This window comes from Cydia amplana, chromosome 14 (assembly GCF_948474715.1).
Source record: "Cydia amplana chromosome 14, ilCydAmpl1.1, whole genome shotgun sequence".
Taxonomy (NCBI): Eukaryota; Metazoa; Arthropoda; class Insecta; order Lepidoptera; family Tortricidae; genus Cydia; species Cydia amplana.
Window position 1 is genome coordinate 7,775,120 of NC_086082.1, and position 16,666 is coordinate 7,791,785.

Below are 16,666 nucleotides of genomic sequence, written 5' to 3' on the forward strand. Positions count from 1 at the left end.
GGTCATCGTTTTGAAAGTTGTAAAATAGAAGTCAACTCGTCTTATCGGTCAAAATCCCTATCACCGGTTACAGTAACACACAGACAATCCAACCTCTAGACATAGCATAGTCGCGCTACCCCCTCTGCCACACATACGGTAGCGTTACTCCATCTTCGAGTCAATCTCGTGCCGTGATTGGTCCGTGTCTTTGAACGGACCAATCACGGCACGGGATTCGCTCACCTCGTCCCCCCGCACCCCCGTATTTTTGGCAGCATCGGTTTCATGAAAGAATTGGCCTAAGCTCAGTCTAGAGGTTGGATTGTCAGTGCAGTAACACGATTCAGGGTCGGTTGCACATCGATTAGTGATTAGCGCGAATTCATAATATTGATACATTGACTATTAAACACACTAATGAATGTGTCGCACGGGCTGAGGCGATCAGGTGACGTGTCGTGGTGTGCGTGTACAATGTGTGTGTGTGTTGCAGTGTACGCCGTGGGCTGCGGGCGCTCGCCGCCGCCGGCGCACGGCGCGCGGCCCGCGGGCGCGCTGCCGCCGCCGCCCGGCCCGCCCATCGCCAGCCAGGTGCCGCGCGAGGCCGACTCGCTGCAGATGCTGCTCAGGGTATGTAGTCTACACCACACCACACTACACTACACTACACTACACTACACTACACGTCCGTACCCTAAACACACACATTGCATCCGATTTTATACCTCTGAAGCGTAATCTATGGTCGAGTCCCGCGGTCTAGCGGAGCGGGACTGGATCGTTTAGTGAATTGTTCGGTGGCTTCGTTTCATGTACCGTCAACCGGGGTGTAATCAGAATCGGGGTGTAATGGCTAGGTGAATGGGGATAATAACCAGGAATTACATTTAATCATGCAAAATCGACTATTAGTTTCAATCGTATATAATTGATATCGTGCAATTTGTGTGGGTTATTAACGATAATGAGTAATAAAATAACTTAATTCCGTTTTAAAACAAAATAGTCAAGGAAAAAATATCGACGTGAATATTTCGTATTGATACATTTTTTTTTCGGTCCTACTGGCCTAGTCGTCGATCGTTATTTTCCAAGGAGAGTTTGCGGAACACTGTGAAGTGACATCGCTTTAAGGTAGGGCATCCGACTTTATAATATAGACCATAGAGCAGTGGTTCCTAACCTTTTCAGTCCGGTCACCTCTATGACTAACTAGGGAACCTGATTTTACCCCTCCTCCCAATGGTAATAAAAAATAAAACGTGTACGTTTGTTGTATTGTTAAATTAGGTTAGCTTATTACCCCCGTAAAATACCAGTTTTACCCCCACGGGGGTAATTACCCCCAGGTTAGGAACCACTGCCATAGAGGGTCACACCATCGCAGATACTGCGAAGTTAGTCGAACGATTCATTCCTAACTCCCTTGTAAATGTGATTTGTTCCCGACAGCGCTACCCGGTGATGTGGCAGGGCCTGCTGGCGCTGAAGAACGACTCCGCGGCGGTGCAGATGCACTTCGTGGGCGGCTGCATGGACGTGGCGGGCGACACGCTGCCGCGCCACACGGACGGCTCCACGCCGCCGCTGCGCATCGCGCAGCGCATGCGCCTCGAGCCCGCGCAGCTCGACCAGGTGCATCGCAAGATGAAGGTGCGTCACTACACCACATTTAGGGCTCATTTAGACGATGCGAGAACTCGCATGCAAGTTTCGGTTTTGATCGGTCCTTTGAATTGGATGTAATCAACAGTCCGCAATGTAACTAAAATCGCATGCGAGTTCGCGCGCCGTCTAATTCAGCCCTTATTGTTATATATGCAGGCTCGAAACTATACAGCCGACCTAATTTTTACTAAGTACTTCAGTTTAAAACAAAAAGATAAGTAAAAGGGTATGATTTAATTGTCTGTAAAAATTGATGTTTTGATCAGCAGAAAAATCAGATGGTTAGCAAAAGGCTGACCTAATCTAACCTTTACTGACCATCTGATTTTTCTGCTGACCAAAATCTGGCGTTCTGGCTGATCATTTAATTACTTCCCTAATTAAAATGTTTACAACCATGACCAGAGAGCGAAACTCTGGTGCTGGTGACGTCATTATGACGTTAAGTCGCATATAGGATGTTTTTTTAAAACAACATTGTAACACCTGAAAGTGGTTTTGGCCGAATACCGAATATTCGGCCCCTCTCTCGGCCGAATATCGAATATTCGGCGACCGAATATTCGGCATGACATGCGAACATTTTGAGTCACAACTATTATGAAAACTGATCGCTAACAAAGCTCGACGTTAGCTGACGTTAGCTAAGATATATTTTTGTTGAACAGCATTAATGAATAGAGTCAAACAGAACAGACTCATGATAAAAAAAAATGCTTTTTAATCAATAAATGCTGAAAAATGGGTCTTCGTATTTAACAACTTTCCAAGAACACATTCTAAATATGCCTAAATAGTTTTTGGTTATTTTTATTGTGCAATTTTTCTTTTTAAGTAGGTGCAACAGATATTCGGTATTCGGCCGAATAGTAGGCAACATTCAGCCGAATACCGAATATTCGGCAAAGTGGCCGAATAGGCCGAATACTGAATAGTTGCCGAATATTCGTGGCATCTCTAATAACAACACTCTGTATTTAGCTTGACGTCATACGTCTGTCATCGGCACCAAATTGTATCGTATGGTTTTGCCTTCTGTGACGAAAGTATGTATTACAGATGGAAAACGAGCATTGCATTCTGCTGGCGCTACCTTGCGGGCGCGACCACATGGACGTGCTGCAGCAGTCCACCAACCTGAGCGCCGGCTTCATCACGTACCTGCAGCGCAAGCAGGCCGCCGGCATCGTCAACGTCGCGCCGCCCGGACACCATCAGGTACACGCCCGTACTACACTGAACCATAGAGAAAAAAAATACATAGAGTGCTCACTCCATACATCAGTTTTAGTACCAAAAAGACTATTAGCATCTAGCATCGAGTAGCGGAACTATCAGTACTGCTACTTGACAATAGATGTAGCACCGACCGGAAAATCTTATGCTGTTGAGATAAGACTTTCCGGTCGGTGCTACATCTATTGTCAAGTAGCAGTACTGATAGTTCCGCTACTCGATGCTAGACGTAGACACTGAAATTAATAGTCTGAACTGATGTATGGAGTGAGCACTCTTGTCTTACTTATTTCTCTATGACTGAACGAACGCAAACATTGTACTCTATAACATATCTCACCTTAATTATGTAATCTTTTATTAACAGGCAAATTTTCATCGTAGCATTTTTAGGGTTCCGTACCCAAAGGGTAAAAACGGGACCCTATTACTAAGACTCCGCTGTCCGTCCGTCCGTCTGTCACCAGGCTGTATCTCACGAACCGTGATAGCTAGACAGTTGAAATTTTCACAGATGATGTATTTCTGTTGCCGCTATAACAACAAATACTAAAAACAGAATAAAATAAAGATTTAAGTGGAACTCCCATACAACAAACGTGATTTTTGACCGAAGTTAAGCAACGTCGGGCGGGGTCAGTACTTGGATGGGTGACCGTTTTTTTGCTTGTTTTGCTCTATTTTTTGTTGATGGTGCGGAACCCTCCGTGCGCGAGTCCGACTCGCACTTGGCCGGTTTTTAAATTACGCGTAGCTCCTAAAACTTGCGTTAAAATAGCGTTAAATAGTTATTTGCCCAAGCAAGAGAAAGAATCCGATATTCACACGCGAGCGTAGCGAGTTAAATAAACCTTGCCACCGAGTGAACATAAATATTTTCACCAGGAAAAGACAATTAAAAAAAAATTACAAATCAAATTCAATTGAACCAAATTTAACGCTATTAAATATTTTTCGCCAAACCAACTGGCAGAGGCTCTCTTGATAATTCAAAACTCATGAGAAAGTTGGATTTTATCCACAAGTGTGGCAAAGTCATCTGATGCAAATTTTGAGTTTTTTCCTTACATCTTACTACCTTATGTCTTTCTACGGAGGGGGCTAAAATAATGCATCGTTTGTGACAGGCTATGTACACGGTGCACATCTTCCCGTCGTGCGACTTCGCCAACGAGAACCTGAACCGCATCGCGCCCGACCTCATGCACCGCGTGGCCGACATCGCGCACCTGCTCATCGTCATCGCCACGGCGCCGTGAGTGTCCCGCGCCGCCGCCGCCCGAGCAGGCTAGCGGCACAAAACAGATACAGTACAGAAATCAAAACATACAAAGTGCGCTCGAGCAACGCACACAGACACTGCTCACGGACACGATATCTCGGACCGGTTGGGACCAGTGCGAGCGCGAGTGCCATCCGCTTGAGACACGCGTCTGTGAGCTTTTTTGTGCAATAAGTTGCACAAAAAAAAAGTTATTATAACTGTTCAGTGGACGGTTGTTTAAATTCAACATTAAACGGTGAATTGTCGTTTTTTAAGCTACCAGTGGTTTCAGAGAGGTAAGTAGGTATCTGCTTGTATTTCGATGGTACTGTATCTATTTTGTGCTAGCGGCCTGGCCGCTGTCGCCCCCTCCGGCCACAGAGTGCCTTCTCCCTCCAAGTCGAAGGCCGAGGCCGAGGCGAACCCCGGATTGACTTCGCACCCCGAATATGACGATTTCCGTTTACGATACCGGATTCCTATAATCAGAAATGAGACTAACGCGCCGATTAGATGATTAATAATAACGCATTGTAAATACGGCCAGGTTGTGAAACTTTCTTAACATTATTTTTTATCTTAGTTAGCGACTGACCTGGTAGATACCGTTAAGAGACCGACGTGGAAGCTTTTTAATAGTGGACGGATGATAAATGTTCGTAGGAATTGAGTCTTAATACCTCTATGAAGCTGAACTCTCGTTGTAGTGATGTAACGTTAGTTTATTTATTGTTACGGCGGGGCCGCTGCGATGGCTTCGCCCTGTATAAACGAACTCTCACATAAATAGGTAAGCCGCCGTCACTTATTTAAGTGCTAGATTTAAGAATTAGCTTACTTGTAAAATACTTTTGTTATGGTCGACTGGGTTCGACGTTATTCGGAGTTTAAATTTATATAAAAAAAAATAAGATAAATAAATGGCAAAAGTCGGTTGATAAAAATATATTTTAGTTTTGGGTTCTGTTAGATGAGTGGCAATCTATCGAGCATTTTTTTATTGTTAGTGTATATTGTTATTTTGTTTTAAGCGACTAGGTCTAAAGTAACTTAAATTCTGTAAATACCGAATCTATTCGTACTAAAATTCGATTTATTCGCTTAGATAACGGTAGGTAAAGGAAAACTCATCATTCGAGTGAATACTGTTTATTTGTAAAAATGTTAGTCGAGAAGTATATTAAAAAGTAAGGGATAAAAAATACACATGGAAAATAAACTGTGATTCTGACTTTTTAATGTAGACTTTAGGTAGTCTTATGGAAAATGAAGAGCAGTGAAACATCACGGCGTGCGTGTCTCGCGGTCACACGGCACGCCCGCACCGTTCCCATCCCCGCCCGTGTCCCACACCCAAGTGTGCGCCACGAGGGGCGCCTGACAAAAGACCGGAACCCGAATGCCACGCCAGCCACTGGGTCATTCCCACTAGTTACCACCAAGTTGTTACCAGTGGTAACTACTGGGAATTTTTTTCCCACCTTTTACCACTGGTAACTACTGGGAAAAATGATTCCCAGTAGTTACCACCAAAATTTTGTTAGAGTTAAATACTAATAAAAACAGTATAAAATAGTATAGTATAAATATACAGTGATTTTGAATTACCGAATAAAATCACTTAAAAATAATCTAAATGGATTATTAAATTTATCCTAGCATATATTATAGTTTTTGTACTAGTATCGGTTAAACTGTTTCAATATTTTTTCGTCCCTTTTAAGGCAGTTTACTAAAACACTAATCGACTTAATAATGATTTATTAAATCACACTATATTTATTTTTTATTTTTTTATACTGTTTTTATTAGTATTTAACTCTAACAAAATTTTGGTGGTAACTACTGGGAATAAAAATTCCCACTAGTTACCACCAAACCGAGTTGGTGGTAACTACTGGGAATTATTTTTCCCAGTAGTTACCAGTGGTAAAAGGTGGGAAAAAATTTCCCAGTAGTTACCACTGGTAAGAACTTGGTGGTAACTAGTGGGAATAACCCCAGCCACTGCGAGCGGGGCGACCCGCGGCGACAGGAGTGGAAGGCGGAGCGTCTTCACTCCTTTTGCCGCTCTGTGTAGCGATAGTTAAGGCGGCCGCGTGTTGACTAATATGACGATTATTTCGGAGGAGGATGGTCGCCTGAAGTGCACTTCACCGCCGGCCGCCCTAACGCGCGCCCCCATTCCCCGCTCGTTTCGAATTATCGTTTTCCTTTACATCGGAACCGCGAGTGTGGCGTGTGGCACTCGCCGAACGGTTTGGTAATCAGCCAGCCTATTATGGATAGCTTTATCCATCTTTATCCACGTGATAAAATAACTGTCACTGTTTAACACCGTGGGAAAGAAAGTGACGGACACCGTTTTATCACGCTGTCACGTAGACAAGAACGACCATCATATCCGTACTGATTGTATTTATATGTTTAGTTCGTTATGATGTGACAAATGATATGTTCAATCAAGAATATATTTTTTCTTACATCGATCTACGTACATGATTAAAATTAAATTAATTTTTGATGTATATTTTTCTTTTTGGATATGTGTTCTTCTATGTGAACTGTTATTGAAACTAGATGATTTTAGTACGTGACTTTATTGAGATCTTGTTGACTATCATGTATTTTTATTATTAACTGCTCTTTTGTCGGCGCCCCTCTGCCTTACGGTCGTCGTGTTGCTGCCACTGTAACACGTGTCGCGAGCCATTCCCATCACATCACCGCAGTTCCAAACCATCACGTTCATAACCTCAGCGGTTACTGTAATGCTTCTTAGCCGATTCTGTTCTGTTTCCCTTGACTTGTTGACTGCTAAAACTAACAATATTGTACTTCTCATACGTTTCGTCTGCATTGTGTATACTAGCGAATCGAATAGCACGCATTACGCCTTCTGCCCCCTTGGTTCATGGTAACAAACTCATCGGCATCTCGCATACATTGTATAGTTAGATAATGGTTCGACTGAGCAGTCGTACGTCAAAAGTACAAAATATTTTATGTATGGTAATTTTGTATGTGTAATAAAAATAGAAAGTAATAGCACAGGTAATACTATTATGTATATTATTTTTAAGATATGAAACTGTAGAATGTATGAACGACATTTGTTTGTCATGTTTCCGTCGCAAACAGTTCTCGAATTAGCTAGGAGAAACACTAACGAACTCATCACTTCGTCCATTAATTTTAAAAATATAATTTTATTAGCATACAGACGCCCAATGATGTACACTCTATATTTATTCCATCTTGAAGTCCTTATAAAGGAAATCAATGTAAATAAGTCTTCATAAAACTTAGATACAGTATTTAGGCTTCATATTGAAAATTATGAGATAGGTAACAAATGAGAATTATAAAAGAAATATTTATTGATTATCGTAAAATTGGTATTTACTCATTTTCCTTGTTTAACAAGGATGTAGTTATCTTAATAACATAATATCTGTAGCAGAATTCTGATGATGAGTACCCATATAATATATCCATACAACCCTAGATTTCAGTCTGCCCAATATATAACTGCATCCTTAATTTATGCTACTGAAAAATGTCAATTATTAATATTTAACACTTTCTTAAATTCAGTACGCTCCACTGATCGACCGTTTTCATAGTTCGGTGTTCAGGAACAGTGTCGTTCAGTAAGCAAATGCAGACTTAAGTAATGTATGTGTATGTAATGAATGGTAATGTGAGAAGTATAATATGGTTTCGTTAGTCGATGATTCCCTCGTCGGGCGAGCGGCGCTGGCGGCGGCCGCTCGCGCGGCGCGGGCGCAGCGCGGCCTGTGGCGGCGGCTGCCGCCCTTGTGTGAGATATAGAGTTTAAATATTTGTAAAATTAACATTTGATCTCAAGCGTGCAGCAAAAGTGAAAGTGAGAGAGTAAGATTGTTGTATCGCAGCAGCCGCATCCAGACGCCTCCGCTCCCGCCCCGTATCGGTTTTCATTATAGCAGAGCTAAGTATATAAAAATATTGTGATCATAATTATATTATAGGTTTAAAATGCTAGGAATTAGGAGTAATTGTATATTTTGTACATATTGAAAATAGTATTGTATCTTACTTCCCTTTATCCAAACAACCCAGACTCCTGCGTGTTATGTACCTCCTACCTACCAATACTATTAAAAAAATATTACATAAATGACGTGTTTTTATTTTATAAACAAAGTTACGAGTTGGAATTTTTTAAGGTGTCCGAATGTCATTAACAATTTATAACAAGCGATAAAAATGCGACCGTGCTGTTGCTGTGGTCATGTCGATAAAGTATATCGATAAATTATTGACGTTTCTTGCAATTTAAATTTAACTTGAAAGGTTATATAAACAGAAAACGCTTTTACAGTACATATGGTGCCAATTTAGCGCCCTATACGTGCGTATGTGGGAAATTTAAAGGGCTATAGGTATGTACTGTCAAACGTACAATACATGTGCGAAAAGATAAATCGCAACTCGTGTCGATTAAAGCAGCTAATTTTACGGTTAAACTCACGTGTTTTTAGTCACTCGCGCGACATGTTTTGGAGAGCTTAGCAGCTTCAATCATCACGTTGAACAATTGAATAAGTTTTCCAATCACTTTCGTGTTTTTATCTATGTTACCTACCCCACGGCTGCTATCTATGTTACATTACTATGCGTGCTAGGGTAGGATTGAGTGGAAAAAAGAACAAGTAACTTTGAGTAATTTATTTAGAACAATTCTAATGTAAACAATTGATTTCATAACATGTTTCAGTGGTATAATAATGACACTATAAATAAATTTATAAATATTACTTTAACAAACATAGTAAGGGACTTGCAGTCAGTCAAAGCTAACTGATTTGTCATGCTACGGAGTGTGGACGCGCCACCATAAACATCGAATTCCTATGAAATTATGACGTTCATCACAGTGGCATTTTCACTTCCACTTTCCCACAGTTTTGTCACTTAAGTTGCAGAGTTAGCTTAAACAGTATCTTTAATCCTTTCTTTTTATTACCATAGCTATTACACTATAATGTCTATAATACATATAAATGCATGAATAGCAATTATTAATAACAGGATTATAATCAAAAGTTCAAAACCCAATTGAGTAGGTATGTTATTAATTTTGATGTGCCATATGTATATAAGACGTTAAAATTTGCGTCAAACATAAAAGCTAACTTAGTAGAGCTAACATTAATAGGTATTTCGAGAATTTTAAAAGATAATAAAGTTCCACATAGGTACTTAAACACTATTATTCCGTCTACGCTACATAATTGCGCGATTAACCTACATCTAAAAGGACTAGCCACATCATATGAAACAAAAAAAAGTCCTTGTACTTAAAACACATTCATTAATGTAAGGTATAGGTATCATTGCGTGCAAACTGCGAACGCGAACCCAAGGAAGTTACGATATTTTATTATTCATTAACAAAGAAGCTCTAGTATTTATGGAAGCTGAGAACCTCTTCGTGCTAATGATATACCTACTTCCTACATTTATTGCTATTTAATTGATTGTTAATAACTTGACTTCAGTTACCCATCCGTTATCCGACTTCAGTTATCCGTAGCGTAGGTAACCTACTATTTTCATACACTGGAATGAATTGATGCATCATATTGAATTATTCTCCGCGACCATGAATTAAAAAGTTACGCCCGGTACGCGTTAGAAAGGAAAGAAACGAAAGTAGTATTGTCTAGCAGCCCTGTTTCATCATAAGGTCTGCCAGTTTGAAGATTCGCAGCCAGCTGAAGGGCTCCGAGTGTGGTGGCGCGGCGGAGCTGGAGGCCGACTCGGCGCGCGAGGCAGGCCGCTCGGCGGCGGCGGCGCCCGCGGAGTGCGTCGGAGATTTGGTTCCCTTCTGGTTGTCAGGCGACTTCGTGATGGCCGGCGACGTCATTCTGGAAAGTAAAATTGTAAAAATTAATTACAATCACAAAACTTTCAAAATAGGTATAGTTAGGTACCTAAGTTTATGTAGGTACACCCACGTCAACGGAATAGTTACTATTACTCATCATCTTCCTCGCGTTTGTCCCGGCATTTTGCCACGGCTAATGGAAGCCTGGGGTCCGCTTGGCAACTAATCCCAGGAGTTGGCGAAGGCACTAGTTTTTACGAAAGCGACTGCCATCTGACCTTCCAACCCAGAGGGTAAACTAGGCCTTATTGGGATTAGTCCGGTTTCCTCACGATGTTTTCCTTCACCGAAAAGCGACTGGTAAATATCAAATGATATTTCGTACATAAGTTCCGAAAAACTCAAGTAGTAGGTACCTAATATAACTTGATCGCTGAAATATTATTTTCACGTTTGTGTCAGCAGCTTACAGTACTGTATATTGTAATAAACTAGGTAGAGTTTTATTGTAGGTAACTGACGCTGCGCCATAATTTAAATACCTACAAATTAACAATTTATCGCACGCAGGCGAAGCCGTAGCAAATGGCAAATGTTACTGTAATACCGCTGCACACCTATTGTGCAAGCCTAGCTGTAGCTTGGAAAGCTCTAGTTCATGAACTTTAACTGTGGACTGTGGGTTATCGAACTTGTGGTTTATGTCTCTACATATGCGTGTGCCATAACAACAGAAATTACAGGGCTGTACATAGCTCTCCGAGCGCACAAGGAGTGTGGGTCCTGGCCCCGTAGCCAACGTGCCAATCGCTTACGCTCCGTAGCGATCGAAACGCAACTGTCACTGTCACACTAATATGGAAGAGTGATAGAGAGACACAAAGCGATTCGATGGCGAAGCGATAGCGATTGTCACCTTGGCTAGGCCGGCTGGTGTTTCATAGTTACTTCGTATTCCGAGGTCACCTTATAATGGCTCTCTGAGGCGGAGCGCTGGTCAGCAGTTGAAGTAACATCCTTAGTTCAGAGGCTCTTACGCAATCAACAATACTATCAAGCTGATTGACAATATCAAGAGTTCGCTACGCTCCGATACACGGTAATCAGCATTAGATTTTAATGGTTTCGGCAATACTACCTATACAAAAGTTGGAACTGGATCGACCTCACTTGAACCTTTCAGTGAGTTATCGATTGCTCGCTGATTTTTTGATACGTAAAATAGGTACTTATTAAAAATAGTATGAATATATGGATGTCAATATATGAATAAAAGATTGAATGAAATAATAATTTGTTGCAAGTATTTTTTTACAAGACTTTGCGAAGGAGTTATGATTATAATTTCCGTCTATATGTATGTTTTTGTTTGTGTTTTTCATCGTGTGTGTTGAACCTAAAAGTAGGCGTAATAAGGTCGTTAATAATATAATACAGTTAATGGTGATTTGGTGACACGTGCCTGATTGCGGTAATGCTTTTGTATAAAAGTCGAAATTGGATCGATGGGTCAATTGAATCGTCTGTATGGCACCATGTAGCAAAGGCTTACATTACAAACGTGGTGAACTCATGGTAGTACCTGTACCGTGCATTGAACGTCACGCTTATTCGCTAAATGCCACGTTCTATAAACCATGTTGTATAGTCACTGACCAGTGTTGTGACCAACAGACGGCTTCAAGTTTCGTTTCCGCGGCGAGCGTGACTTGAACAATGGAGTTGGCGCGTAGGTGGTGCTACTAAATGTTTGTACAAACACAGGTTGTTTTAATACATATTTCATTTATGAATTAAGTAAAACACTACACTAAAGTACATAAATATGGGTACTTATTATTTATTTGTTATGTCGTTATTTTGGATACGTAATTTTTTGTGCAGATAATTTAAATATGTACAGGTACCTGTTGGCAGGTTTTTCAAACAAAATCTGCTGAAACAATTAGCAGAATTTCACAAGCTTAGTTATTGGTCTTCTACCGGCATTTCAAAACGAATACCATCTACCAAGCAAAACTTAACTTTTTAAAATACCCATAATTAGGTACCTACGAAGCGCGCCATTGCTGACCATAATATAATTACGTACTTACATTGAATACCTGTATTGAGTGTATTGTATAGGTACCTACATTCTTGTAACCATAATGCCACCCCCGCTAATAACTATGTATGGTAGGTATGTAGATTTGAAGATCTAGATATGTACCTACCTACTTAATTATGCGAACCTACTCACTGACATTATACATGAAAATTCTGTTTATAAATATTAATCGTTTTGTTTTAGGCAACTAGTGTACCTAAATATGTAAGTATGTATATAGTTTAACACGCCTAATGTAAAACTGGCACATATATTACACAACTCACATATCCTGTGCTGTCTGCAATCAGAGCAGCGTCGCGTCGGGAGTGACCCAAATCCAAACTAGGGCGATGCCGCAGTTTGCTATAACTATGTTTACCTCCATTTTTATATTTCGAATATATCTTAATTTTACTTTGCGTCTTTCTTTACCCGTGTGTCAGCTTGTTGACAATTACGTGCAATATCAAGTTTGTCTAATACGCCTACAGATTATTGCGATAGTTGTTTATAGGGTCATGATGCGAAGGTTAATGTCCAAGTTGTGTCCGAGGTTGATTGCTGGAACAACATCGTTGAGGAGGGCTTAGCCACATAAAAACTAGCAATTACGTTTTGATCCATCCTCAACCTATAGCGAAGGTTGTGGTTTTTACAATCCATTGTGTAAAAATATTTTCCATAATGTCAATATCTGGGGACGAAAATGGGGACTAAGTACCTATATTTGTATGGAGAAGCGAACGTTCACTACTATCATTAGACTACTATCATTAGACAGACACACTAGATATCTTTAGAATGGAGCGGTCATTATCTGGGCGTTTTTTTTTTGTTGTCCCAAACACTTTTTTTTCAAATTTGGGATTTTTTTATGTTATTTCTACTCAGAATCACGAGCTCTTTCTATCCTAATAGGAGGAAAAAAGTGTCCTAAGGTTTTTTTTCCATTCCGTCACCATTTTTCATAGACTTTGTATGGCGGTCGCGTAATGGAAAGATCGAAAAATGTATGGAAATTTTGGGACACCTTTTTTCTCCTATTAGGATAGAAAGAGCTCGTGGTTCTGAGTAGAAATAACATAAAAAATCCCAAATTTGAAAAAAAAATTTTGTGGGACAACAAAAAAAAAACGCCCATCTACCCGTCACCATCTGGATGGGAGTGGACAAATTCGGTATACTTAGCTAAACGTTACCGATGCGTAGCTTCCTTTATAGGCCCAGCAGAGCGAGTGAGCACTGAGCAGGGCGCGGTAATTTTTTCATACAGTTAATTGACACGCACGTCAGCTCACCGCGTTGGCATTAATTCAATTGTCAGACATTTCAAGATATCTTAGACTATAAGAAGCAAAGGACGTTTTCACGTATCGATAGAGTGATTCTTGAGGAAGGTTTGTGTATAATTTACGAACCCGTGCGAAGCCGGGGTGGGCCGCTAGTTTATGTTATGGCTAATTATAGGAAAAGCTCTAGGTTTTTTGCAAAGTAAGTTTTGAAGATTGTATGTAAATATGTACCTACTTAGTCTTGAATGTGGTTAGTACCTATACTAGAACGAAAAGTGTTAATTATATTTCTGTTAAATAAATGCTATGCAGTAAGAAATTACGGCCAAGGAGCATGTTCATGACCTGTAATCAGCAGTGCACTTAGATCCAGCTCGGCCTTTACGCCATCTAACAGCACATTTCCTGTCAGCTGATTCCCTCCCCGTGACAACATAAGCAACTATGCCGATAACAAATATTCAATTAAATTTTCGTTCGTTTCAGCTGTTAGCCGCTCTAGGCGCAAATTTCCCAAATTTTCAAAATGTTTTAATTACTTACATTTTTAGGTACATATATTGTTGTTATTTAACTGCGTAAATTGCTTGAAATAAGTTGAGTTCAATAGAAAAGACAAATAATGTAAACAAATATCAAAGATTTTGTTAGCATGTTAGCTAAAAATATTACGATAGTTGTTTTCGTTGAAATATTACTAATTAAATTAACATATAATTATTTTAATTAGAAATTGATATAAATAAAAGGTTTAAGTGTGTAGTAACCTATACCTAAACAGTTGATAAAATCATGGTTATCAGAAAAAGTGCAAGATTACGAAGAAATGAAGGTAAACTGGTAAGGTTTATTCGCGTAATTCCGGAAATCCGGTAATCCCGAAAATCATTGTAAAATCACTCATATTTCGTTGTAGTAAGAGTCAGCTTTCCGAATTATCCGCCACTTTCGTTCATTCGGAAATACCCGAATACACCTTATGTGTATATTATTTGTATTTCTATTGTCTCTATTGAACTTCACTTTAGGTAGGTACATGAAAAGTTAAGGTTTATTTAAATCATAGTCACCTATTGAATGGAATAGGTACGAGCTGAGATCGAGATTGGATTGCTGCCAAGATTTCTCCGGCAATTTAGTCAGAAGACGGGTCTTTGTCGCTGGCGACGTAATCTATGATCGAATACGGAAAGGCCAAGGAAATCAAGAGCCAGCCATTGCCGGCCGTGACCTAATCTAAGCTCCAATGTGGAAACAAACTCTAATATATTGTACTTGTATTTTTAATTTAATCAAAACTCGACAACTGTGTAAGATTGATTATAAATAAATAATAGGTATGTGAATTGCATCGGTTAGCAAATTCCGTGAAATTGGTAGTAAATTTCTGAAACTTCAAAATATGTACCTATACTTGTTGTAATTATTTTGTAATGATTGTCTTCTATCGATTTTTGTCACCAATCAAGCAGTTATATCTAGTCACGCAGCGCGTAGGTATCCATCTCTGCGTACCTATGTACGTCCCTACTTGCTTCTTTCTAATGCACTGCAATAAATAGGTACATTAATTATTTTATTACAGTTTGAGAGCGTCATTCGTAATGCCCGTGCATTATGGAAGGTGTGAGATAAAGTGATGTAATGTTGTATCCGTAAACAGTTTAGGCTCATGCTCGAAATCTGATATTCGATTTTAAGCTTTATTAAGATTATGCAAAGTAGTTATCGACTTGCAATTAGGTATACAACATGATATTGTTGGTCACTGTGATGTGTAAGTATATTATATTTATCTATATATTAGTGAGATATAAGTGATATAACTTCTAGTGAGATATTGCGCAACGATGTTTGCTACAGTAACTAGTAGGCAGTGAGGCAATCGAAGATGCATAATACATTTTCACCTCAGCAGCTCGAACAAGGGTACTTTGCTACTTAAAAACAGTGAGCAAAATCGCATTTTGCTCACTGAGTGAGACAAAATGAGCAAAATGCGATTTTGCTCACTCAGTGAGCAAAATTCGATTTTGCTCACTGTTTTTAAGTAGCAAAGTACCCTTGTTCGAGATGCTGAGGTGAAAATTTAATTGTTGGCATATCTTAAGAAAACATGAGTGAATAGAGGTAAGTGATGAAGAAGGAATACATTTTTCGGGTTCTCTAATATGTTCTCACTGCTGAGGTAAAAAGTTTTGTGAACTACACGAGATCAAAGTTATTTACATCTCGTGCGCTTTTGAGTCCCTTACTACGCTCAAGATTCTAAATTAGATTCACTCGCTACGCTCGTGAATCTATTATAGAATCTTTCGCTTGCACGGGACTCAAAATAAGCACTCGAAGAAATATCAAACTTTGATCTCTTGTTGTACAAATAACTATAGTCCGGATGGTAAAGGGCTGTTTAAACAGCGGGCGGGAGTTATCCGTAAGAAAACCAAACGGAACAGAGCGTTTCTTTTATTTTTTGCCATTATTATATATTGTGACCTTTTTTGCCACTTTTGTGTTATTCTACTCAGAATCACGAGCTCTTTCGATCCTAATGGGATAAAAAAATGTCCTAGAGTTTTTTTCCTATTGTGTTACCATTTACCCATATACTTTATATGGCGGTAACAAAAAGGAAAGTTTGAAAAATGTATGGACATTTTAGGACACTTTTTTTCTCCTATAAGGATGAAAAGGGCTTGCGATCCTGACTAGAAACAACACAAAAGTGACAAAAAAGGTCACAATGATTAAAAATGGAAAAAATAAAAGAAACGCTCAACTAGAGAGAAAATTGTTTAGCGGATCTTGAGACAAAATCAACTCGTAGACCACAAGATAAGGAGTAATACCATTTATGTTAATATGAATATTTTGCACTGGTAAATATTTGTCACTAAATCTGTAAAAAGCGTGACGAGACACAAGTACCTAATAATTTTAGACTCTATTATAGGAGACAAGATCATTGTATTCATCATTATTTGGAAAGATCTTGAACGTATTCCATAAAAAACCCGGTTCCATGTGTTGGGAAACATTTAGTATGATTAGGATACATTTGATAAGAAAGTAGGTCTTGTTTGACAATGGCGTAAGGTTCGGATTCGGAGGGCCGATGTTATCAGCGGTGTGGCGGAGGGAAACTCGCCTGGACCGTGGGAGCTCCGTAGTGACACGAATAGTCTTAATTAAAACACCTGAACTTGTGTTTTTGAACAAAGAAACATGCTGATTTATTATTATTTTCGTAAATGCCA

At 39.6% G+C, this 16,666-nt stretch overlaps 1 protein-coding gene across 5 annotated transcripts in view; it reads left to right on the forward strand.

Annotated features, from left to right (window-relative positions):
- LOC134654010 (protein split ends) overlaps positions 1 to 4,167 on the forward strand; it is a 123,006-nt gene extending 118,839 nt beyond the window's left edge. For all 5 annotated transcript variants that reach the window (XM_063509380.1, XM_063509381.1, XM_063509383.1 and 2 more), the window contains 4 exons: positions 476 to 612; positions 1,435 to 1,635; positions 2,710 to 2,868; positions 4,014 to 4,167. In XM_063509380.1, coding sequence (XP_063365450.1) covers positions 476 to 612; positions 1,435 to 1,635; positions 2,710 to 2,868; positions 4,014 to 4,145 — 629 coding nt within the window. In that variant the 3' untranslated portion in view covers positions 4,146 to 4,167. The remainder of the gene's footprint in view (positions 1 to 475; positions 613 to 1,434; positions 1,636 to 2,709; positions 2,869 to 4,013) is intronic.
- The last annotated feature ends 12,499 nt before the right edge of the window (positions 4,168 to 16,666 follow it).